General features: G+C 49.9%; 2 protein-coding genes across 14 annotated transcripts in view; one reads left to right on the top strand and one right to left on the bottom strand.

The window, feature by feature from the left end:
- DGKD (diacylglycerol kinase delta) overlaps positions 1–3720 on the top strand; it is a 109775-nt gene extending 106055 nt beyond the window's left edge. For 8 of the 9 annotated variants that reach the window (XM_032277860.1, XM_032277861.1, XM_032277858.1 and 5 more), the window contains 2 exons: positions 227–357; positions 1163–3720. In XM_032277860.1, the coding sequence (XP_032133751.1) occupies positions 227–357; positions 1163–1252 (221 nt within the window). In that variant the 3' untranslated portion in view covers positions 1253–3720. The remainder of the gene's footprint in view (positions 1–226; positions 358–1162) is intronic. The other variant, XM_032277859.1, reaches the window with a different exon arrangement.
- A 4311-nt stretch (positions 3721–8031) lies between these two features.
- Positions 8032–25641, bottom strand: part of USP40 (ubiquitin specific peptidase 40) — a 92336-nt gene continuing 74726 nt past the window's right edge. For 4 of the 5 annotated variants that reach the window (XM_032277871.1, XM_032277868.1, XM_032277870.1 and 1 more), the window contains 7 exons: positions 25265–25359; positions 23495–23613; positions 22109–22174; positions 19392–19602; positions 18962–19057; positions 13723–13817; positions 8032–10004 (listed from right to left, as the gene is read on the bottom strand). In XM_032277871.1, the coding sequence (XP_032133762.1) occupies positions 9893–10004; positions 13723–13817; positions 18962–19057; positions 19392–19602; positions 22109–22174; positions 23495–23613; positions 25265–25359 (794 nt within the window). In that variant the 3' untranslated portion in view covers positions 8032–9892. Of the gene's footprint in view, positions 10005–13722; positions 13818–18961; positions 19058–19391; positions 19603–22108; positions 22175–23494; positions 23614–25128; positions 25169–25264; positions 25360–25641 lie in introns of those variants that run through there. The other variant, XR_004269022.1, reaches the window with a different exon arrangement.

Below are 25641 nucleotides of genomic sequence, written 5' to 3'. Positions count from 1 at the left end.
TCAGGCACCGGCTGCTGGGCTATCTCGGGGGCCGGCTGTTGGGATATATCAGGCACGGGCTGCTGGGCTATTTCGGGGGCCGGCTGTTGGGATATCTCAGGGGCCGGCTGTTGGGACGTCTCCTGTCCCGGCTGCTGGGCTGTCTCTGGTGCTGGGTGCCGGCCACTGCCTGCCTCGCACTGGGCTCTGGGCACTCACTGCACTCATGCTTTTCCGTCTCTGACAGTTCATCTCTGGGGGACAGAGGAGGTTGCTGCCTGGCTGGAGCACCTCAGTCTCTGTGAGTATAAGGACATCTTCATGCGGCACGACATCCGGGGCTCTGAGCTCCTGCACCTGGAGCGGAGGGACCTCAAGGTACTTCACAGGCATCTCCCTGGAACCTGCACTTGACCTTGCACTTGGTCCCTTCTGTTCCGTCCTCTCTCCCGAGCTGGCCACATCTCAGCGTCACGATTCTCAGGCCTTCGTGTATACCTCAGGTTGGGATGGCTGTGGCCCTCACCCTAGGCAGTGATGGCTCCACCCGCCGTAGCCAGAGGAAGCCAGGAGCAGACGTAGTGGGGGCAGAGCCTTGGTTCTCTTAGCCTAATTAGACACAGACTGTCTTCGTGATAAAAATCCTATGAGGGGACACAGCCCCGGAAGCACAGTCACACGTGACTGTCCCCACACTGCTCCTGGGCAGGTGTTGCCGCTTGTCTGCAGGGAGCATTGGGAGGGGGCGGTTAGATGCCAGGCCTCAGTCTGTGCCAGCCTTCATGCCCCATCTCATGGGCCCACGCCCTTGCCCAGGTTGGCTTCGTGGGGACGCCTCTGGGTGTTGAGTTACTGGCCGAGTCCCAAGAGGGCAAAAGGCCACTGGGTGTCCTGGACGGTGGCTCTTGTGAGGTCGCTCACTCCCTTGCTTTCGGGCCTGTGTTTTGTCTTTGTCTTGGGTTTGTCTTTGCTGATGGAAGGGACTAGAATGCAGGAACAGCGGCCAGGCATCTGTACAGTTGCTGTATTTAAGCTGTTCCCATCTTGTTTCATGGTCTTTGTGATTTTCACCCTCATTTGTGTTCACAAGCCAAGTGGGAAGGGCCGTTGGCAGCAGGCTTGCTGTAGAGCCTCTGGCCCTGTCTGTCTTCCCACATCCACGGGGATGTCCTCTCTGTTGCAGGACCTGGGCGTGACCAAGGTGGGCCACATGAAGAGGATCCTGTGTGGCATCAAGGAGTTGAGCCGCAGCGCCCCCGCCGCCGAGGCCTAGCCTCCACCCTCTCAGCCTGCGGCCTCCACATTCCCGCCGCCGAGGCCTAGCCTCCACCCTCTCAGCCTGCGGCCTCCGCGCCTCCTACCACTGAGGCCCTGGGCGGACGCTGCAGCCCGCCCCCTTCTCATGGTGCTACTTCACTCTGTCAGCTACAGAAAGCCTCCATGACACCGTCCACCAGAGCTCTGGGGTCTCGAACATAACAACACAGCTACCTTTGAAATAACACCTTCTCCAGCTCAGAGTCACCTGGGGGACATGTGTCACGGCCACTCAGCCCTCGCTCACCTGTGTTGCGGACCAGGGAATCCGGCAGCGTCTGTCCTCTTGGGCACCGCTTGCCTGGCCTCATGCTCAGGTTGTCCCGGGGGCTCCCCTCCGTGTGTCCTTCCTGGCCACACTGTGTGGCTCCGCCTCCTGGCCCCGGGGCTCTCAGAAACGTGGCTGGGGTCCAGCCGCCCTGTGGCTTCACAGCAGCCTGCATGGCCCCGTTTGTTGATGCAGCTTTTGTTGTTGAACAAAAGTCGTGCTCTCTCCTGGTTTGAAAGTAGCCTGGATGTTTCCAGGCCTGTTGATGTAATTTGACATGATGGGAAAAGAAACCCCTCCTGCTTGAGCCAAGGCAGTGGGTGCAGTTTCTCAGGCCGGGAGTCCCTCCCTGGGTCCACAGAGCCTGCGCGCCTCCCTCCGCCCCTCCCCCACTGCCTCTGAGCTGTGGGCTGGGGACGCCTCCCCTTCTGTCTCTGGACATTGTAGGCCTCGAGTCCAGCTTGGGGCCATGAGTGAGACCGATCGCCAGCTGCGTCCCCGCAGAGGATGTGTGTCCACATGAGTTCAGTGTTTTTGTGTGGAAAACGCTTCCTGGCTCTGGGAAACTCTTTCTGCCCGTTCTGTGGTTCCCAGGGAGTGTGGCCCTGGTGGGCAGGGGTGGTTTGAGCTCTTCACCCTGTCCTGAGTGTCTCTGCCCCTGCAGTGGCTTCTTGTCTTCTGCTGCTGGGCCTGGTGTCGCTGGAAGTGCTGGCCGGGACTTTTGACTTGATGGTCCACACTGCTCCTGCCCTGCCTCTGTCCTGCCTCTGAACCAGCAGATGACGGTGCCAGAGGGCAGGGAGCTCCCCTGGGGAGACTGCAGGGACAGTCCCCAGGCGGAGGACGCACCTGGTCCTCCTGCACATGACTCTGTCCCTTTCCCCCTTGATAGTCATCATTCACAGGGGCTCGTAGATGTCTGGAAAGAGGTTTCTGGAACCCCAACCCTGGTGTGAGGAGGAAATAGCTCTGGCCTGGCTGCCTGGCAGTGGCTCCATGCCCCAAAGAGAAGGGCAGTGTTGGAGTGTCTGCCGGCGCCATCCCAGCCCTTTAGTCAGCGTGGCTCCGTCTGCTGTGCGGAAGCAGGGCTGCACCTGCAGGGGCGGCTTGGATGGGGCTGGTTTGCGGCAGCCCCGGCCCTGAACAGGTGGCAGTGACCAGCGCCTGGCCCACCTCTCACAGTCCTCTGTCCCCTCTGCAGTGCCCCCGGGTGGGCCCCTCCGCGTGCCTTGGGGTGCTCCCCTCTGTGGTCCTTCTGGGCTGAGGCCTCTGGAGCGTGCAGGCTGAGCCGGGCCTTGGGTTCCCCCAGCGCAGCGTCCTGTCGCTGCATGCGTAGTGTTGGGATTTTGGTGGACTTAGCTGCTCATGTGGGTGGAAGGTGGTTGTGTGTCACCTTTTGCACCTGTGATTGTTTCTGCACAGGACGTTGTGGATGGAGGTAAAGCTGGCCATGGCAGTTGCTTGGTTTCCCAGGTGGAACGGGTTGGCCCAGGGGATGATGGCAACCTGGCCCGCAGTCCCTGTGTGACCATTGGCCCTGCTGGCCTGGTGGTGTCGGCACCCTGGGGCTCTTGGGGTCCCAGAACAAGCCGGAACTCGGGTGAGGAGGGGACATGAGGAGAAGCAGCCGACTGTGGCTTCAGGGACATCAGGGTCACCCCACGTCCTCAGTGTCCTACTCCTGGCAAGGAGTTGGGTTTGGGTTAAAAGTGTTTAATATGTTGTCAGTGATTAAAACAACACTGTTTACATAAAAACCATTTTTCTAATTCTAACAAGTTAGAAGTGAGAAAGGAATGAACGGGAATGTTCAGGGAACGGCCCTTTGCTGCTGGGCTGGTGTCCCGCACTGGGGTGTCCTTGCTGTCCGGGAGGCTGCTCCGCTGCCCCGGCCCAGGTCCCCTTTTGCCGTTGCCAGACAGGCCTCACGGTCTGCTGTGCAGAGGAAGGCAGGAAGCATCCCTGAAGCGTCTTGGAGCAAAGGTTCTGTGCCCTCAGGTGGGGCTTACCCCCCCTCGTATTTATAATCTTAATTTATATAGTGACCACCGTGGAAACAAATGCCTCTTGTATTGTTATGTACATAGTCCATGCCTGAGTGCTGTACATAAGTTGTTCTGTGTATAAATAAAACGAGCCTGTTTTTGATCTTCCATGGCCAGTCCGTCGTCATTCCTGTGCTTTGACAAAGTGTGGTTGCCAGGATTTTTCCGAACTGTAGCAGAATTGTTTTTCAGCTGCCCTGAAAATAAGTTGAGTTGTTGGTGGCTAAAAAGCAAAACAGAATGCCATTGTATTTTTTAGGGTGTGGGTTCTGTGATCTGTTGGACTAAAAATTCAGCAGCGAGAGAGAGGGTACTGGGCAGTGTTGAGGTTCTCAGGTGTGATCACACGGCCTCAGGGCCCGGGAGACTGAGGTCCATTTTAACAAATATTTTAACCTTAGATCTTTTCTGTAAAACTGCACACCTGAAGCTCTCCTACTTCTCTGTTTAGTCTTGGTACTTTTATTCCAAAGGCACTGCCTAAGATCAAGGTCACTTGAGTTGTCTCCTCCAGTTTCCTGGAGTGAGGGATGGGGGCTGGGTTCACGGAGGCAGCGTCAGGCTGGTCGGGGCTGCACGCGCTCTGCGGGTGTTGGCTGCCTTCCCAGCAGCTCTTCCCTGCTCCTTCCATGCTAACAAATCCCCCTGCTTTTTTTTTTTAATCCTGGTGTGTAGTCTCTTCTCTGGCCATTAAGGACTTCAGGCCTCATGGTTGCAAGATGGTCACCACAGCTGTAGACATCACACCAGTGTAAGTTGTATGGGGACAGATGGCTGCCTCTTTTATGTGTTGTGTTTTTGTTTTTTTTTTTTTAAGATGAGGTCTTACTCTGTCTGTCTCCCAGGCTGGAGTCCCATGGCATAGTCATAGCTCACTGCAGCCTCCAACTCCTGGGCTCAAGTGATCCTTCCACCTCAGCCTCCCTAGTAGCTGAGACTACAGGTGCATGACAACACACCCAGCTAGTTTGTAAAATTTTTTGTAGAGACTGAGTCTCGCTTGTTGCCTAGGCTGGTTTTGAACTCCTGGCTTTAAGCAGCCCTGTGTGTGTCTTTTTAAGATAATGGGAGCCCTTTTGGAGGCCCTGACTTCAGCTGACCTGATGTCTTGTTGGCTAGAATTGCCTCACACACCCATGACTAAACCAATGAGTGTGAAGGGTACGAGCCATGACGGTGACCGGGATGCTGATGGCTGACACTTTATAGTATTTTATGCCAGCCACTGGTCTAAGTGCCTTGCATGTACGAACTCCTCTAATTCCCTCACAGCCCTACTCGCTGGGTTATCTACATTTTACAGGCAAGGGACAGGCTCAGAGAGGTCACACGACCTGCCCCATGAGGCACAGCCAGTGCGTGGCTGAGACGGGAGGCAGCTGCCACATCTTTTGAAGGGCTATGCTTTCATGTTTCCCAGGCCTCACAGCAAGCCCAGCCCACGTGACAGGTGAGGAGATTGGGCCCAAGTGACAGGCTTGCTTTGCGGCACAGCGGCCAGGGCGCCTCACTTGCTGGTGGCACTGGATACCTGGGCAGGGGCAGACCGGCGGGGGAGGCTGGTGTGCGCTCTGCCAGCCTCACTCCTGCGTCCACGTGGCCCATCTCACATGGGGCGTGGCTTCCTTGTGTCAGCAGTGAGGGGTGCTTCTCACAGACGGCATCTGACAGTGGGGCGAGGCCAGACGGCAGTCTAAAGCGGACGGGGCAGTTCAAGTGTAGCGTGGTCACAGGATGTGACAGTGCAGTCGAGTAGAGAGCATGCAGCGGTATGTACTGTCTAAACTGATCCTCTTCAGAACTACCCCCACCTTTAGAAAAACAAGCTGGGTGCTTGGTCCAGTAATGTTAACTGACCCCTGAATTTGTGGCCTCTGTTGTTTGCCAGAGCAGTGTGGCCGTGGTCCCCCCACCTCTTTGTGCCCTGGCTCCAGGTGGGCTCCCATGTGTGCCTTGGATGTAGGTTGCTAGGCCCCTCCTAGGGCTCTTAGACCTGGGCTAGGAGTGGGTGCAACTGGATGTCATCTCTTTGGGGTGGGGATGGAGTGGCTGAGTGCTACCATCTTTGAAGCACAGGCCTGTGAAGGGCCTGGGCACCTGGAGGCTCTGGGGAACCCATCTTTCCCTCTCCCCCAACTGTCATTCGATGGAGCCCATGTAGGTCGCCCACTAGAGCTCAGGGCTTTCACTGGTTTGTAGAAAGAGGCACTTGGTGGCTGCCAGGTGTGATGGAGCTGCTGGTGGTGTCTTGACGCTTGGAGAGGTGTCTGTGGAGATGGAACCACCTCAGAGAGCAGCACACTGGGGCCTGGCAGAGGTGCCACTGTCTCCTGAGCACTTGCCTGGCTCCACCCTGGCCTGGTGTGAGTGTTGATATTTATTCAGGGTGGCTGGCAAAATATTAAAGGTATATTGGGAAAAGTTATAGATTAGTCTCAAACCTTTTGGCAGGCCGAAAGGCTTTATTGGGGCAGGCCAAAGGTGGCCCGCTGGTCCATTAAGTTAGGGAGAAGACAGGGAAGAGGCTTTCCCAGTTTAAGTCTGTTTACCCCTCTTTGTCTCTGCTTTAACTGTTTACTCATGTACACTTTGTGCTGGGTGACCCTCTCAGTGGGAGATTAAAGGGGAATTTCCTGCTGATGGTGTTTACTCTGGGCCCGGAACCTAAAGCTTTTATTTGTATAAGCAGTCTTTTAACCATGTTAATTGTACACAAGTGTGTTAATTTAAAACCTGTGTTATGAATAAGTGTGGATGGACAGAGGGTCTGAGTCAATTGGCTTTCTTTTGCCCTCTGAAAACAGCATCCCTAGCCCACTTATATCACTGTCATGGTGTGAGAGTGCATTCATTCATTCATTCATTCATTCATCCGTCGTCAGGTCAGGGTCTGCAGGTCAAACTTCTGTAGGTGGTAACCAATGTCTCAGTGAGCTCTTTGGTGGGCTCTTGTTTTGTGAGCCACGAGATTGCCGTGTCTGCTCCTGCCACCCCAACCTGGGGGCAAGGACCTGCAGATGAAGGGCCCTGCCTGCCACACTCTGCAGCCATTGCCATGGGGACCCGGATGCATGGCAGCATACCTGCCGCGCGCGCGCGCGCGCGCGCGCGCGAGCGCGCGCGCGTGTGTGTGTGTGTGTGTTTGCGCGTGGGGTAGGGGTGGGGGAATGTGTGGCTGGAGGGAGCTGGAAGCAGTCTCTTTCCTTGGGTGTTGAGGTCACTGCTTCACTTTCCTCTCTCAAGTGCAGTGAATCTCCAGAATGTAAATCCACCCAGAATGCGTTCGTTATAGATTTGACTGAACCCTAGTCTGGCCATGCTTTGGGTGGGTGCCTTACCAGAGCAGAATGAAGGATGGCCTGTAGGGTGAAGGGGCTGGTCCCTTGCTGTGAAGTCTGTTCTGCAGGTAAACTCACATCAGTGGCGCCAGAATGATTTGCAAGGGAATTCTTGCCCCTCACTTTTTTTGGCTAGAAAAAGTCACTGTTGAATTAGTATGTTTTCTGTGATGCCACCACCATTGCCTATTTCCCTAGAAGGAAAAGAGACCCAGATACATCCAATTTATCCAGTTTCTTCCAGTGCCTTTTTCCCATGAGTCTGAACTTTTTAAAACAAAAGCAAACTTCTGTTATTTCCAAAGCAGCACCGCTGCAGTATTGCTAAATTTAAACTCTGTTTAAACAATTTAGCATCTGAAGCAGGCTTGGGAAAAAGAGCCTCAAAATTTTTTTTTTCTTTTTTTTTTTTGAGATGGAGTCTCACTCTGTATCCCAGGCTGGAGTGCAGTGGTGTGACCTCGGCTCACCGCAACCTCCGCTTCCCGGGTTCAGGCGATTCTCCTGCCTCAGCCTCCTGGGTAGCTGGTACTATAGGCATCTGCCACCACACCTGACTAATTTTTGTACTTTTAGTAGAGATGGGTTTTCACCATGTTAACCAGGTTGGTTTCACGCTCCTGACTTCAAATGATCCGCCCACCTTGGCCCCCCAAAATGCTGGGATGACAGGCGTGAGCCATTGCATTCAGCCGAAAGCTTTTTTTTTTTTTTTTTTTTTGAGATAGTCTCACTCCATCACCCAGGCTGGAGTGCAGTGGTACTATCTCTGCTCACTGCAACCTCTGCCTCCCGAGTTCAAGCACTTCACCTTCCTCAGCCTCCCAAGTGCTGGAATTACAGGTGGGTGCCACTGTGCCCAGCTAATTTTTTTAAAAAAAAATTTTTTTATTTTTAGTAGAGATGGGGTTTCGTCATGTTGGCCAGCCTGGTCTCTAACTCCTGACCTCAGATGATCCACCCACCTCAGCCTCCCAAAGTGATGGGAATACAGGCATGAGCCACTGTGCCTGGCCAAAAGTTCCTCTCTCAAGCAAGCTGAACATGAAGTAGCCGGCAACCAAAAGAAGCTAAGGACTACAACTTTAAAAACAAATGGTTTATTGTTCCTTTACCAAAATCATACAGCTTTCTCCCTGTATATAGCCCACTCAATCCCCAATTTAAAAAAAAAAAAAAAAAAGGAAGAAGGAAAAGGCAATACGCTAGGCCGGCCCGGACGCACACCCTGCTGGACGGCACTTCAACCCACGTGCGTCATGGGACGTCCAGAGACACAGGAGGCTTCTGGCCTCTCAACAGCAAAGCTTTTCAGCGATTTTGTTAGTATTCATTATGTCAAGATGAGATGAAGGGACATTCTACAGAAATATGTCAGTTAGTCACGGAAACAGAACAGCTTACAGAAGGGCTGGGCGCCCAGCTCCGGTCACGATACTTAACATCTCTGGTGTCATGAGAAGCCTCCATCTCCCTCTATAAAGATGCAGTCTACACTCAGTGTGAGTCTCCTGAGCGGGGTTAGTGTTTGGGAGCTGGAAGGCAGCTTGTGAGTCAGAGTCCAGTCCTTACGGCACAGTGCTTCACAGAAACACAGAGACCTCGACGACAGATGCTCTCAGACACGTGTGCAGAAGCGACGCGGCTTGTCTGGTAGTGGTTTTGACCTTGTTGGGAGGAGGACATGGGGCAGAGCGGGCCGCCGGCTCAGCGTCAGCTAGTTGGAAAGGAGTCACAGGCAGGGGAGTGCCTGATGCCGGCAGTGCCCTTTCTGCCTCTCACACTTCAGTGCTGCTTCACATCAGTGATGAGGCCGATGAGAAACAATGAGGCCCAGGTGACACCGACTCAGGGATGCTGCTTTCCACTAAGTTGCTGTCTGGGAAAGTCAACCATCTGTGTACCTCGCTGTCAATTCATTGACACAGGTGTTATTTCTTTCTCACAAATGCCAGTTAAGTCCTTTAAGTTGACTAGAGATCTGGGCTGAATTAAGTGGAAAAACCCTTACTTAGTTGACGTTTTCTTCTCAGGTGTTTTCATTGAGGCTACTCAGGAACCCACTTAGGCCGCCCAGGACACCTGGAACCTGGGCTATGCCAGCCCTGTCTGCCACGGCCCTGCCTGGCTCCTTTCCACACAGGAAGAGAGGCTGAGGCGCTGTGGACGGCAGCAGCCACAGTCCTCGAGATCCAAGGACCTTCATGTCACAGAGCGCCGAGGAGACACTGGGCCCTTGGGCTGTGGACCTACGCAGCGGCCGCCCTGGCTTAGCAGAGCGGGTTCACCCTTGGAGGGCGCCCTGTCTGGCTCCTCCTTGTGGAAAGAGCTCGCACTTTTCAGCATCGCAGTTTTAACTCAGACCAAAGGGCAGACATGGAGCGTGTGGGGCCAGAATGAGTGGGGGAAATTAGGTCAGGAAAGCAGACCCCGCTTCTGCTCTGCTCAGCTCAGCACGAGCATGGTGGGGCAGTGGCCTGAGACGATGCTATGAGAACCCAGACAGGGCAAATGGCGGTCATCTGAACACAGAGGAAAGCAGGTGGGCTGATCGCGCGTACCTCCCCCAGCAGAGTGACAGCATGCGCTGCCTGCATAGATGCAGTTCATGCACACGTTATGCAGTTTCTGGTTAAAAGCAGAAAAAGGCAGCTGGGACCAGGTGTTGTGTGAGAGCTCAGCACCAACTGGCAGCTGCGTGGGTGGCATCCAGGCCTGTGCCAGGCCAGCCCCCGTGGCTGCGCTGCGTGTTGCAGAGTTGAGTGGCCATGTGCACTGGCCAGGCCTCAGAGCAGCAGTCCCTGTGCTCAAAGGACGCAGAAGTTTTGGGATCGGAGGCTCCAGGCAGCCAGGCAGTCAGTCGTCAGTCAGTCAGTCCCCATGCCCAGGAAACCCACATTCGTGACATAAGCTGGAGAGTTCATTGGGAGAGGAGCTGTATAGGGCTATCTGAAACTCCCCACGTGGATGGAAAGAGAAGCTTCTGGGGCTCGGGGCCGGGCAGGCGTGTCTGCACTGGAGAGGATGTAGCTGCTCTGTTCATGGAGGGCTTCTCGGCTGCGGAGACACAGAGACGGTCACTGACTCATGGATCGTGGTAGGTACCAGGGTGAGGGGTTCACAAAGACTCCAAAATACACTCTAATTTCATAGGCCGCAGGGACATGCATTTGCAACTGGACAGATATTTCTGAGCCACCTGCCAGAGGGTCCCAGTTTGCCCTGCTGCCAGCCCTGTGCCAGGCCTGTGGCTGCCCTGTCCTGGCGGCCTGGCATGGTGCAGACTCTGGGGCTTTCCACATCTGCTCAGCGAAAACGCCTCACAGCTGAGAAACCTTCCTTTCCTTACTTTGTAAATGGAAGAGTAACACCTGGAGTGCACATCTGGCAGACACACACACGGCAAGCACATCGCTGTGTGACTCGTCACGATCATGTACACCTGTGTGACATGGCGCAGCGGCTGCCTCTGTCTCTTCAGTCCTGTCCTGAGAGAAACACCACTCGGCATCTCACCCAGGATACTGGCTTTCACTGTGACCCCCTGGCCCATGGCCCCGTGCAGCAGGTGCCCTGTAGCGGGTGCTTCGGCCCAGCCTGATGTGTGTGGCCTGCCTATGCTGTGCAGTCCCCAGCAGGAAGCCTCCATGGCCCACCTGCCTTCCACTGCTGAGCAGCCTTTCCTTCAACATGGCTAGAATCTGGCCATGCTGAATGAAGCTGCTGTGCATTTTTGGGGACATCTCGGTGGGCACATTTCCACATTTAGAGGAGTAGAATGGCTGGGTACTGGGAAGTGCACAGGAGATGCAGAAGAAAGTACTGTCCCAAGTTCCAAAGTGCCTGTGCCAGTTCCACACCCACACACGGGATGACATCTGCTCTGCATCCTCAGCACATGGGTCTTTTCCACTTCAGCGCTGCTGGTGGGCGTGTGGTGCTGTCTGAGTAGCTTCAGTCTGTATCTCTTCTACCATGAGTGAATGGCTGAGCATATTTTTCTGTGTTGGCAAGCCATCTGCAGTTCCTTGTCTATGAACTGTTCTTACCCTTTCCTGTATTTGTATTGGATTGGTTGCCTTTTTCTTACTCTTTGCAGGTATGTTTACAGCCATACCTCTGACCTAGCAATTCCACTTGCAGAAATCTGCCCTACAGATACAGCCACATCTGTATTGCAAAATGGTGAATACACAAGGTTATTCACTGTGATGGTGACAGATCTGGCAATAGCCTGGAAGTGCGTGAGGTGGGCATATGTCACCTAAACTGTGGTCTACCCAGGCGTAAGGACACCATGCCCCCACCATGAGATGGGGCAGCTGGGTACACACTGGTGCGTGAAAACAGCAAGGATACCAAGAAAGTTCTTGTGTCAAAAGAGAAGGGAAAGCTCATCTGCCCCTATATGCAGGTCTCTCTTAGGAGACGCAGGTGCCCGTCACGCTGGCCCATCTGGGAGAGGCTGTGTATCTGGGATGGGGGTGCAGAGATTTCTCAGTGAACCTCTTTGGTGCCTTTTGAAAGCACGTGACTCTATTAACTCCAAAAAATAGATAAAAACAACATTGTAAGTGGTTACATCATGGTGTTCAGAAGGCACTGGTGGTCTACTGTTTGCAAACAGCATGTGTGAAGCTTAAGATGAGGTTTTCAGTGACAGCAACACAGAGTTTTAAAATGTGCTGTATGAAGCATGACATGAAAATGGAGATTTTAGGGCCTGGAAAACTGTTGGATGTCTAAATAACAGCCCTGGTAACAGCGAAGGCTTTGACAGAGAATGCGTGTGAGAAGGCTGGTGAAGTCAGTGGCATCACATTTAAAATGAGGAAAAATGCAATATTTTAGTGTCTATGTATTCTATGTATTAGACACAGAATTTTGACCTGTGTGTGTGTGTGTCTGGACTTTGAGTAAGAAAACCCCGAAGCACCCAGCACTGCGGCCCCTCTCCCATGTCCCCAGGTCTCTGAGGGAACCAGGACCTGTGGGCTGCAGAGCTGCAAATGGGGGTGAGGACACATGTTCTTTGCCATCCTGGTGCTCCCGGAGAGCAGAGAGAGGAAGGGACCCCAGGACTAGGGGCGATACCTTGGAGGAGGGGCTGGGGAGGTTGGCAGAGGGAAGCAGGGCATCACAGTCTGAGATGCCGCTGCAGAGGACCCCCTGTTGCACCTCCAGAATGAATGAATGAACCCACTCACTGAACAGTGTCTACTAAGCAGCTAGGGCAGCACCGTTCTAGGTACTGAGGGTCCAGCTGTGAATGACAGGCCACCCTGCTGCTAGCAGAGCTCACACAGGCCCTGCTGAGGGGGAACGGTAATGGAGGAAGGGCTTGCAGAGTGCCTACATAAAATGGTTACAAGTACTGGGAACAGTAAACCGCGGCAAACTGCACCAGGCCTCTGGGGAGGTGAACGTCCCCAAGCCTTCTTGTTCCAGGTGCGGAGTGCCCTTGACTCTGTCACAGTATGTAGCATGCTCAAGGGCTTAAAACCCCTTTTGTAGCAATACGAAGTACCCAGACTTGTAGGCACTCTGTAAACCCTTCCTTCATTACCGTCTCCCCCAACAAGTCCCCACCTGCCACCATCTTCACTCGGGGAGTCTCCTCCCTTGACTCCCTGACTCCACTTCTACCTCCTAGAACCCACCATGAAGCAGCCAGCAAGTATGTCAAGGTGTTCCCATTCACACCCTCTAGTAGCCTCTAACCACACTCGAATCCTCACCTCTGCCAGTCATGAGGTCATGCCCACCTCCCTGCCACCTCCACCTTGGACCTCTCTTCCCCAGTGGCAGAGGGCATGGAGTCACTGGCACACGGGCAGACAATAACTGAGAGGCAGGAGGAGAGGGGGATTAGGGTGAGCAGGGCCAGATGAGGCTCTTGCAGTCATTTGGGCAGGAAAAGATGAAATCCACCAGGGCAGAAGCGGTCGGAACATGACAAAAGGAAGATTTAGGAGAGACCCAGAGTCCCTGAGACGGTGGGTTGGAGTGAGGAGGAAGAGGTGGCCTGCATGGGGCTGATTCCATGGGCAGGTCCCCAGACTTGTGGTGGTGGAGAGCACAGTGCCAACTGGGCCTCATGCCCCAGGTCTGGGTGTGCGGAGTGGAAGTTCCTGGGGAGCTGTGTGTGGCCTGGAGGCCAGCAGAGAGCCGGCTGCACAGTCTGTGGCTTGGCCTGCCTTCGAGCAGCACGTGCTTCCTCTGGTGGCAGTGAGCACAGGGCCAAGCAAGAGCAGGCGGTGCCACGTGGAGAGGAGGGAGAGAGGGAACGACCTGAGCAGAGCGAGGCAGTGCCCTGGAGGAAGGCGGCAGCAGCGCTGAAGCCACGGCAGCTTCCCCGAGAGGAGTGGCCAGGCTCTCGGGAACCTTGGACAGAGAGGGAGGACAGGGAGACCACAGCAGGGCCAAGGCGGCAGCAGGATGCGGTGGTGCTGGAGACCTGAGGGCATGGAAACCTGAAGGAAAGCCCAGACCCAGGCAGAGGGCGAGGCTGTGCGTGGGGAGGAAGGAGGGTGACCGCCTAACTGTGGATCCGTGGTCTCCTCATCGTGCCTCAGTGGTCCACGTGGACATCACCTGTTCTACAGAAAGCTCCAGGAGGAGGCACTCAAGGAGAGGGAGAAGGACCCGCCACACCAGCGCCCTTGAATGTGATTTGAATCAACAAGTGTTCCCAGCCCCTACCAGTTTGCAGGCAGGAGCAAGAGAGTCGGAGAGGACTCTGCCAGCTGTGGGTCCGTGCAGATCCCAGAATTACCTTTTCCTCTTCCCCAGAGCCAGCTGTTTCTGCTTTTCTTTTCCAATGTCGTCTCTGATTGTACTGAAATCGTCATCATCATCAACCAGGAGATTCTGCATTTCAAAAGAATTTATGAGCAGTGTTTTCAGACATCTTTTTAGCCTACCTTTAAAAGAGGCATGTTTAAAAAAACTACCTATATTGACAAAAGGAGAGATCCAAATTTACATAAACTAGGTTAATAACTGATAAAAAAAAAAATCCTCTTGCTCGACGAAAACAAACACGGGTGGGGGGGTGGCAGGAAGAACATCATGAGGAAAATTAATTTGCAGCCATCTGACCTTTGCCTTCAGCTCCAGAAGCTCCCACTGGGAGTGGCCCAACAGGGCGGATTTAAAGGGTGACCAGGCAAGAACACGAAGCACAGATCATCCACATCGGCGCCCAGTCTCTCGCCGCCGCCCTGGGAGCACAGCTGTTTGCTTTATAGGTGCTGTCAGTCTGTGTTCCCCTCTGTATTTCTATAGCCAGCCCCAGTTTCTGAGAGGCACCAACTTGGCTTTTCCTTCCTTGGCATCTCCCACAAGCCTTAACTTCTGGGTTTGCAAACACAGGCTGCTCAGTGCGTGCCAGTGATGGGCAAGCCTCCTCCCTTTCCCAGGACTTGCAGGTCATTTTCCACACGCATGTTATTTCCATAAACACTGTCCACAGGGAGGATGCCTCAGGAGTGCACCCAGGAAAGGAGGTGCGTGTCAGGAGAGATGCAGCGCAGGGCCTGGGGCGTTCGTGCTAGAGGCTGCCCAGGTTGCTGGCTGCATTCTCAGGGGTAGATGTCGGGGAGCTGGTTCTGGTTACACATCACAGTTCGACCCTTCAATGACTAAGATATTAACCAGGCTCTGCAGGAGGGTCTGTGTGCTTCTCAGTGCCCCACCTCTGCCAGGAACACGTTGTGACAAATATTATTGTCTCTATTCTAATACACTGACATGATAAGCAAATATTGTAATTTCTATTTCAGTAAATTGCTTGTGACACATGTTTTAAAAATTGTGGAGAGGCTGAGGCTGAGGCTGAGGCTGGGGAATTGCTTGAACCCAGGAAATGGAGGTTGCAGTGAGCTGAGATCATACCACTGCACTCCAGCCTGGGCAACAGAGCGAGATGGTCTCAAAAACAAACAACTGTGGAACATTACAAAGTAAGAGAAAATACAGAGGTGATGGAACAGACACCCATGCACCCATGTTCTCGGGCCTGATCAGCGAGGGCACCAGGGCCAAACTGCCTGGGCTCCAATCCATGGACATGCGAGCTGTGCACCCTTGAATAAGTTACATAACCTTTCTGGGTCTCACTTCCCCCATCTTACAATGGCACCTACTTTGGAGGCTGTTATGAAGATTACAGGAATTACATGTGAACATGGATGGGGCTAGTATACAGTGTTTGGCATGTAGTCAAATGCTCAGTAACTGTTACCTAGAGTATTTACCTTTTACCATGTTTACTTCATTTTTAAAGGAAAAAACTTACTAGATTCTGTTGATGCCCCTCCGTGCCCAAGAGGTGACCACTATACTGGGGCTGGGTCACTGCCCCATCCTCACTTTCATTCCATTACTACCTAGAGACATGGCCCTCAGCAATCCCTAGCATTATTTTGTTTATTTTATTTTTGAGACACAGTCTGTCACCCAGGCTGGAATGCAGTGGCACGATCTCCACTCATTGCAAACTCTTACCTCCCAGCTCAGGTGATCCTCCTGCCACAGCCTCCCGAGTAGCTGGGACTACAGGCACAGGCCACCACGCCTGGCTAATTTTTGTGTTTTTAGTAGAGATGGGGTTTCACCATGTTTTCCAGGCTGGTCTCAAACTTTTGATCTCAAGTGATCTGCATGCTTTGGCCTCCCAAAGTGCTGGGATTACAGAGATGAGCCACCGCGCTCAGCCCCCTAGCATTTTACATAGTTTATATAAATGATCACTCTGTGACTTCATTTTCAACATTAAATATCTGGGCGTATATTAATGCTGAGGTATGCCACTCTGGTTTAATACATTTTTCCCCATTTATTTATCCCCTTAAGAACTTATCACTTGGCCAGGTGCAGTGGCTCACTCCTGTAATCTCAGCACTTGGGGAGACTGAGGAAGGTGGATCACCTGAGGTCAGGAGTTTGAGACCAGCCTGGCCAACATGTGAAACCCCATCTCTATTAAAAATACCAAAATTAGCTGGGTGTGGTGGTGTGCACCTGTAATCCTAGCTACTTGGGAGACTGAGGCAGGAGAATTGCTTGAACCTGGGGGGGCAGAGGTTGCAGTGAGCTGAGATCATGCCACTGCACTCCAGCCGGGGCGACAGAGTAAGACTCTGTCTTAAGAAAAAAAAAAAAAAAGAAAGACACCTTATCACTTAATTTCTTTCCACTGCATTCTGTTACCACTAGTGAGTGCTTCAGTGAGCAAGTCTGTGTCTCTGTACACCTATGGGCAAGTTCCTCTAGGGAACATAGCTAGCAGTGGGACTCACTGAGCATCTGTGTACTAAACTAACACCAAGCTGCTCTCCAGAGTACCTTGGCCTCCCAGAGTATTGGGATTACAGGCGTGAGCCACTGCGCCCAGCCGTGTGTGGGCGTTCTGACAGTCTCATTAGCAACGGCAGCTCTCTGCTGGATTCTGCAGTTCCCAGCTCACTTGGGAAGTGGGTTCCCTTTTCCTGTGTTTCCTGGCCATTCTGTTCTTCTCTGTGAACTGCCAGATGATAATCTTGGTCTGCTTCTCCTCTGTTTGGTTATTTTTTGATGACCAATCTGTAGAAGGTCTGCTGTATATGCGGAGAATAACCTGCTGCTGTCTCACTGCGTATGTCTCTCCCATTTGTGACTTGCCTTTTCACTGTTTTTATGGTTTCCTTTCATGAACAAAAATTTTTACTTCTAATGTAACCAAATTTATCAACTCTTTTACAGTTTGCACTTTTTGTTTAAGAAATCCTTCTTGCCAGGTGTGGTGGCTCATGCCTGTAATCCCAGAACTTTGGGAGGCTGAGGCAGGTGAACTGCCTGAACTCAGGAGTTCGAGACCAGCCTGGGAAACATTGCAAAACGCTGTATTTACCAAAAATACAAACAATTAGCCGGGTGTAGTGGCACGTGACTGTGGTCCCAGCTACTTGGGAGGTGGAAGGATCACTACAGCCCGTGAAGCAGAGGTTACAGTGAGTGGAAATCGCACTACTGCGCTCCAACCTGGATGACAGAGTGAGACACCCATCCCCCCAAAAAAAAGAAATCCTTGACCTGAAGACAAAGATTTTCTTATATCTTCTAAAGATTGAAAATGAGTGCTTTTCACTGGATGGCCTGTTAACTATGGTGTGAGCAAAGGTAAGTACGGGTTTTATGGGGCCTAACGCCGATTCCAGTTCAGCCTCCCTAATCCAGAAATCTGAAACTCAATGGAACATTTCAGATTTCAGATTTCTGAATTAGGGATGCTTGACCCTTAAGTATAATACAAATATTCCAAAACCCCTAAAAAACCTGCAATCTGAAACAGTTCTGGTCCAAAGCATCTTGAATAACAGATACTCAACCTGTATAAAATTTATTTATGAAAATTAATGAATATGATTTGCCTATATATAGAGAACTAAGTTTCCCAGCACCATTCATTGAATAACCCATTTTTTAATGTTGCCTCAAGTATCTGTCACGTTTCCTTCCATGTGTGATCCTGCTTCTGGGCTGTCCACCCTGTCCATGAACCTGTTTGTCTACTCCTGCTTCGATGCTACACTGTCGCCACAGCTGTGATCAGTCAACACTCGGTAAGGCAAGGACCCTGTCCTTTTTATTCTTGCAGTGAGCCAAGATCGTCCCACTGCACTCCGGCCTAAGCGACAGAGCAAGACACTGTCTCAAAAGAAAACCTTAGCTCTTTGGCCCTTTGATCTAGTATATGAATTTGTGCTATCAATTTGTTTAATCTCTATGGATTGTCATTGGAATTGCACTGAATTTACAGACTTGGGAAGAAATGATACACTTACTATTGCGTGGTTTCCAAGAACATGATGTGGCTCTGTGTCTCACAGAAGCTTTATCACTGTAAGTATGTTTTTGTATATTCTCCAGAAGGTTTTATACTGATCTTGGAACCTTTTGAATTCTCTTATCAGATCAAATCATTTATCTGTGTATAATCTCTTGAATCTCTTTTTTTGAGATGGGATCTCTGTTGCTCAGGCTGCAGTGCAGTGGCGTGATCTGTGACATTCACTCCCTAGCTCAAGTGATCCTCCTCCCTCAGCCTCCTGAGTAGTGGGACTACAGGCGTGTGCTACCATGCCTGGCTAATTTTTGTATGTTTTTGTAGAGACAAAGTTTTGCTAAGTTGTCTAAGCTGGTCTCGAACTCTTGGGCTCAAGTGATCCACCTGCCTTGGCCTCCCAAAGTGTTGGGATTACAGGCGTGAGCCACTGTGCCCGCCCTTAAACCTCCTTTGTAAGAACGGTTTTACATGTTCCTTTTAAAATTTCTTTTATCTCTCTTTCAATTTGTATTTACTTTTCTTTTGGCAGGGAGGGAGGCCATACACTGCCCATGTTGTTTAGCGCAGTGTTCAACAGAAGGAGTGGTTAAGGGAATACTTATTTTGGGTCCCACTTTAATGCAAATTGAAGCTTTTGAAGCTGTCACTGTGTTGCTGCTAGAGGCTTTGGGTAGGTATATGCATCAGGTTAAGCTGTGTCCTTCGATTCCTAGTTGGCTGTAAGTTCCTTTTTAAAGTCATGAATGAACATGGGCTTTTAGTAATAAATTTGATATTATGCTTTTTCTGCATCTCTTTAGTCTGGCAGGATATTTCTTACATAATCTATTCTTCACACTGCCTTCCTCCAATTCCTTGGATATCTGACATCATGTCACACAGTAATATTTTTTAAAACATACTTTCTGGGCTGAACTTGCTAGTATTTTACTTAGAATTTTACATTTATGGTCAGAAGTGAAACTGGTCTGTATTTTATTTTACTGTCCTTGGCAGTTTGGATACTGGGGTTCCAGTGGCCTTGTAAAGTCAGTTGTCCAGTTTTCCCTCTTTTTTAATCCATTCTCTGAAACAGTTTGTATAAAATGGTATTATCTACATCTTGAAGATTCAATAAAATGTCTCTATAAAATCATGTGACCCTCATGTCTTGTCAAAGTGGTAAATCTGCTGTTAAACAGCTTACCTTAACACCAATAGTATCTCCGTCTTTCAAGTAATATGGTGCCCCTTGCAAACAATCTTGTTTTTTCTTCTTTTTCCTCTTGGTTATTTGTTGGTTCTATGGGAAAATCAAACATCTTAAATAAGCAAAACTCAACCTCAAGTTCTCACTAAATTCTCTATCACTCAAGTTCTCGTTAAATTCTCTCACACACACGTTCTCACCAAATTCTGTTACGTTCTCACTAAATTCTCTCAAGGTCTCACTAAATTCTCTCTCTCACATTCCCACTAAATTCTATCTCACTCGGTTCTCACTAAATTCTCTGTCACATTCTCTCTAAATTCTCTCTCAAGTTCTCACTAAATTCTCTCTCACTGTGAAAAACTGCAGCTAACCTCACTGCTATGCCAGTAAGCCCCCCTTCTCTGTGACAGCCCCGCAACTTTACCCAGCTGGATATCGGAAGCCACTCAAACTTTTCAGGAAAGTATTTGGCAATTTCAATCTTCTCCACAGGAAGACAATAGAAATCAGCAACCCTCTGCCTCAGGGAGCCAGGAGTCCTGCCCTGGGCCGTGTCCCACACCAGGTCCAGGGCAGGGGCATAGGTCCTCTTGCCGGGGATGCGCATCTGTGTCCTCAGCAGCACGTCCTGTGGGCTGCACCAGAAAACTGTCAAGTGCCAAATCCAAACAAACAAACAAAACCTCATGGTAACTTGAGGCATGGTGGGCAAAGCTTCCCCTCCAGCTTTTCTGTTTTTTTCTTTTTGTTTTTTTTTGAGACGGAGTTTCGCTCTTGTTACCCAGGCTGGAGTGCAATGGCGCAATCTCGGCTCACCGCAACCTCCGCCTCCTGGGTTCAGGCAATTCTCCTGCCTCAGCCTCCTGAGTAGCTGGGATTACAGGCACGCGCCACCATGCCCAGCTAATTTTTTGTAGTTTTAGTAGAGACGGGGTTTCACCGTGTTGACCAGGATGGTCTCGATCTCTTGACCTCGTGATCCACCCGCCTTGGCCTCCCAAAGTGCTGGGATTACAGGCGTGAGCCACCGCGCCCGGCCTTCTGGTTTTTATAAGGAGAGATTTTCCCTAAATGCTGGATGTTAGTGGCAAATCCTTATTCCCCACTTCAATTTCCTTCAATCTTGATGAAGAGTGGAAGCAAAGATCCCATTCTCAGTCCACAGCAGAGCCCCGCAGAGAGGGTAGGGAACCTTCCTCAGTGCAGGAGAAAAGGACAGAGTTGGCGGAGGGGGACAGGGTGAGAGGGGCCCAGCCTGACAGCCCAGCAGCTGGCAGGAAGAGAGTGGGCTCGAGGCCTTTGATTCTGGGGGCTATCCATCTGGGCCGCTGTGAGGTACCCAGGGAGAAGAACCTGAGGGCTGGAATTGGGAAGAGAGACACGGCAGCAGCTGTGGGAGATGGGAAACCCTGGCAGGAGGAGGAGAAAGAGCAACACTCAGCAAGTCAGGAGGAACAGAGACGTGCAGAGGTCAGCAGAGGCCATGGAGGAAAAGCTACAGATGAGAAATAGAAGGCTGTGGGGGAAATGAAAAGTGGTTCTTAGGATGCTGAGACAATGACCGATTTTTAGATGATGTAATTCTGTTCAGCGTTTCTACCATCAAAAGAGGTGACACAATGAGAGAAAAGAAATGACTGTAAGAAACAGAGCACATGGGAGGATGTGGGCCTGTGGAATCAGAAGAGTGCAGAGTGCAAGAGCAGAGGATGCACAGTCCTGCGTCCCCACAGGGGAGGGGCTGCTGGCCAGGGAGAGGGGCCTCACCCAGCACACTGCAACCAGAGGAGGGAAAGGGCATTGGCACAGATGCTGAAGTTGCCAAGGAAGGGGACAGAGGCTACTGGAGAGAAACAGGAGGGACTAGAGGCCTCCTTGAGGAGAGCAGGAGTGGTCTGGAGGTCAGCCAAGGACAGAAGAGCCCACGGAAGGGGCCTGAGGAGGTGCATAGCTCCTCTTCAAGAGGACAAAAGGCACTGTGTCTATCAAAACCCGACACTGCTTACAACCATTGTGACAAAGGGTCAAAATCACGAAGAGCTCACACAAATTTCAAGAGAGCTTTTCCCTTAGACTTCATTTCAGAAACAGGCAAAATACATGAAATAATTCATTCATGTACTCACAAAATACAGTTTGCATGAATGCCTGAGCTTACTAGTCATCAAAACACTGCAGCAAATGAGAACAAAATAATCATCTTTCATTTATCAATTTAGGAAACATGTAGACAATGAAATATTCAATGTTGGTTTGTGGGCAAGGTAAAATAAACACTCATATTCTGGTACAACTTATCTGAAAAATATTTAACTATTTAAAGAGGTTTAAAATGTCCATACCATTTGATCCTGGAATTCCCCTCCAGGAAACTATTTCTGGTTGTACAACTTGTATTAAGAATTGTTTTTATAAAAACACTAAAATTAAATACAGGTTAGACATGGCTGAAAGAGTGCTTTCTCATATAATAAGCAGACAACAAGAAGAATATTCACATCATAACGGCTACAGCAAATCTTAATAGTTCATGATATTTACAAAAGGACTTGTAAAACATTTTCCTACAGTGAAAACAGAACAAGATGGTTTGATTGTAGACAATTTTGGGTGCATCTTTATTTAATAAATAATTATGGACTAGGACATGGGCACTGTTACTATTCTAAGTATTGAGAATATAGCAATGAATCAAGTACTTACATTCTAGTAGTGGGAGACAGATACTAACAAATACGTCGGTAAGTTCAGAAGCTGTCAGGGAATATGAGGATGAATAAAGCAGAATAAGGGGCAGAGTGAAGGGGGCAAGGATAAATCTGCTGGGCGGCGGACTGTCGGAACACACTATGACAGCTGTGGGTGGGCCTCTTGCTGATACTTCAGGGTCACCATGGGGTCAATATGCACTTCAGGGTTACTGAAAAATTAACTCTCCCTTACTATTTTTATGGGAGAATAGGTTCCAAGTTTTAGACACAGACATACAAACACATTTCTAGAACACAATCCATTTTAAGTTGCTAGGCTACTTAGAAACAGTGAAAAAAAACACTGCACTGTTAAGTTGTTAAACCTTAAAAAGGCAAACTATGTTAATATATGTGTGTGTCACTTTCGATGCAGAGTAGAGTTTCTTACCCCAGGTTTTCTCCTTTCTGAAGAGGCTCTAAGCAGATCTCAATTCTCCGCCCTAGTTTATATTCCCTGATAATAAGTGAAACAAAATAATATTGAGTGACATAACATTTAATTTTCTTAAATAATTTTTTCTCAATTTTAAGCCTTTTTCTTGAGCAAAGGATTGTTTTCTGAGTACTTATAACACCCAAGCTTTTGGAAAAGGGAAAAAATGAGAATCCTTGCTGTGGTTACTATTAGGTACTTGAGTCATTTCTTACTAAACATGTAGGTCCGGCTCTGGGAAGATAGCCAAATTGCCACATTTCCCTATGTTCAGTCAGGGTTAAGATTCTCATGCCAGTCACTTTCGGATGGTAATCAGAACTAACTGAAAGCAGCATTGGCCAGGCGCAGTGGCTCACGTGTATAATCCCAACACTTTGGGAGGCCAAGGTGGGCGGATTACCTGAGGTCAGGAGTTCAAGACCAGACTGGCCACCATGGCGAAACCCCGTCTCTACTAAAAGTACAAAAATTAGCCAGGCATGGTGGTGGGTGCCTATAATCCCAGCTACTCAGGAGGCTGAGGCAGGAGAATCGCTTGAACCTGGGAGGTGGAGTTTGTAGTAAGCCAAGATCATGCCACTGCACTCCAGTCTGGATGACAAGAGCCAGACTCCGTCTCAAGAAGAATTAAAAAAAAGACCAGGCACAGTGGCTCACGTGCCTATAATCCCAGCACTTTGAGAGGCCAAGGTGGAAGGACTGCTTGAGGCTAGGAGTTCCTGACCAGACTGGGCAACACAGGAAGACCTTGTCATAACAAAAAATTAGCCTGGTGTCATGGCACATGCCCGAGGTCCCAGCTACACGGGAGGCTGAGGCGGGAGGATCACGTGAGCCCAGGAGGTTGAGGCTGTAGCCGAGCCATGATCACGCCACTGTACTCCAGCCTGGGCGACGGATCCAGACCCTGTCTATTTAAAAAAAAAAAAAAAAAAAGGAATAGAAAAAGCAGCCTCAGGGCTGCTTTTTGCAAAGGAAATGAACCAAACCTGCTCTTTAAGTTCAAAGTTTCAGAAGGAGGATCAGCTGAATCCAACATTTCTGAGTGAGAAACAGCTGCTCCTACTTTTCTTCTCACTCCAAATGCTTTTAAGTTGTATAATGTCACAGTCACTGGAGCACAGAAAAAATACACAACGCTACATTTATACTTAACATGGAAAACTGAAGTCTTGGGGTTTATGATGAAAAGTATCACCCAAGTCACAAGTGTGGCATGCCCAGGAATGGGCTTTCTGTTTTCACGCAGCTCAGAAGAGCAATTCTTCCTCTATTCCTTGCATTAGCCAGTGTGGCGGCAGCAGAGAGTGACAGCGTTTCGTCCAGCAAGGAACCTACCTGAGCGGCTGCCGGTCAGTTCGTAAAAGCCTGCCCGGGCACTTCCTCTCCACCGTCCAGGCTCTGAGGTGGGGTGGGGACAGGACACTGAACTCCAGGAAAGGGGGCAAGGTCATGGCCTAGAAAAAGAAACAGACATTTCTCCAATGGTTTTAAAAAGCACTCTTCAAAACATACTGTTTTAGAAAAAAAATGAAGCACTACACAGTGACATCTCAGTGAAAGAGTCTCTCAAGTAATGAGAACATCATTTTAAAAGTCACAGGAATCTCTCTCTCTCAAATGACATTAACCCTGAGCAGTCTTCATATTCCTCTGCACCGAAATCAGCTTGAGGAAGAAGTGAGTTCTCTTATCTCTAAATCTGAGCCAAAAGCTCCTTTTTAATCACGTTTGAAAAAGGAAACTTTGGAATTAACTTCCATGTGAATAGAATTCACCAGGGCAGAGTCAGGTCTAATAGTATAGCAGGGACTCATCAGCCTTATTCCATGCCAGTGCAATTCTCCACCAATGTTTGCTCTGCCAATGAGTCAGCTTTTGATTTTGAAATATTTCAGAATCTTTGGTTGCAATCAGTAGGTCCAAACTGCTTGTTCTAATTCTGCAGGATTAGATCACTTTAAGCCCCTACTGATACACTTAGGTTGGAGTCCATAAAATTATCAGTATTCATCCATTTTTTGACCTAAAAACAGCAATTTTGTATCTCTCAACCTGATACGAAGCAAAAAAAAAAAAAAGTATCTTCCCACTTGTTCTCATGAGAATAATTTTCTTTTTTCTTTATTTTTTGAGATGCAGTCTCCCTCCATCGCCCAGCCTGGAGTGCAGTGGCACGATCTCAGCTCACTGCAACCTCCCCCTCTGGGTTTAAGTGATTCTCTTGCCTCAGCCTCCTGAGTAGCTGGGATTACAGGTGTGCACCACCACGCCTGGCATTTTTTTTTTCTTTTTTGTACTTTTAGTAGAGGTGGGGTTTCACCATGTTGGCCAGGCTGGTCCCAAACTCCTGACCTTGAGTGATCCGCCCACCTCGGACTCCCAAAGTGCTGGGATTATAGGTGTGAGCCACCATACCCGGCCAATGTCTGCTTTTTCTTGAGGAAGGGTATTTCTTATGCTGAGGGCACACAAAAGCCAAACATCAACAAGCGCTAGTCATATATAGGCCCCCACAGTTTCTCCTCTAAGAGAAGAAAGGAATGCTCATTTCAGTCCAACAGTAGGCAGATGCTTCTTCAACACTTCGTTGTACTTAACCCAGCCTTTCCATTTGGACAAAACCTTCCTCCTCTGTGAATGCCAATGCATAAGAAACAACACAATATCTAGTTTAGCATCCTAACATAAAAGCTGGTGTTCTGACCGCCTGGGAAACTGGTAACGTAGCTTTTCATAACAACATTTAACGTATGGGTCACAATGGTACACAAACAATGTAAATAAAGGTATAAAGTGAATGCTTTACAAATGTTCCAAGAAACCATGTGTCCCTAAAAAATAAAAATGAACAAAAGCCGCAAGTCACTGAGGACAGATTGAAACAAAAGCACAGCATGCCTGTCAGAGGGACCCGTGAGGCCACGAGGAGCCGTCTGCACCATGGGCGTGTGTTGCCTGCGGGTACTCACCACTGAACATGGCACATGACAAATGCCATATCAGAACAGACTGTAATTGAGGGAAAAGGAGATAGAAGAATATATTAATATCTCACTGGAAGAAGTCACATTACCACTAAGTTACGGTGCAGGGAAGAAGTCTGACCTGAGATTTCAGCTCCGCCAGTGTGGCATCTTCTGAGATCTCTACGTCTCCCAAGTAGAGAAGAGAAACTTCTGCAGGCTCGTTCCCAGGAGCACCTTCCAAAGCACAGAATGGGATGTTTACAAGGAACTTGAAACTTATTTTGTGTTTCTGAAATACACTGCCATGTTTTCATATCGTAAATAGGTTATTAAAATTCCACTCAAGAGCCTCTGCATCCAAGTCTTGTGAGGAAGCCCCGTCTGGCTGGTGAGTAGGCAGGGGCATGTTGTTGGCAAAATACCATGAGGAATTTGACACTTATGACCCTACGTTGAATGTGCTTTTCCACACTCCCTCCTTCCTCAAAGAAGACTTTTTGGGTAGGATACACTGCC

Source organism: Sapajus apella, unplaced genomic scaffold (assembly GCF_009761245.1).
Source record: "Sapajus apella isolate SASKATOON/1434 unplaced genomic scaffold, GSC_monkey_1.0 scaffold10, whole genome shotgun sequence".
Taxonomy (NCBI): domain Eukaryota; kingdom Metazoa; phylum Chordata; class Mammalia; order Primates; family Cebidae; genus Sapajus; species Sapajus apella.
The sequence above is the reverse complement of the archived record's forward strand: the minus strand, read 5'-3'. Positions and strand labels throughout refer to the sequence as shown.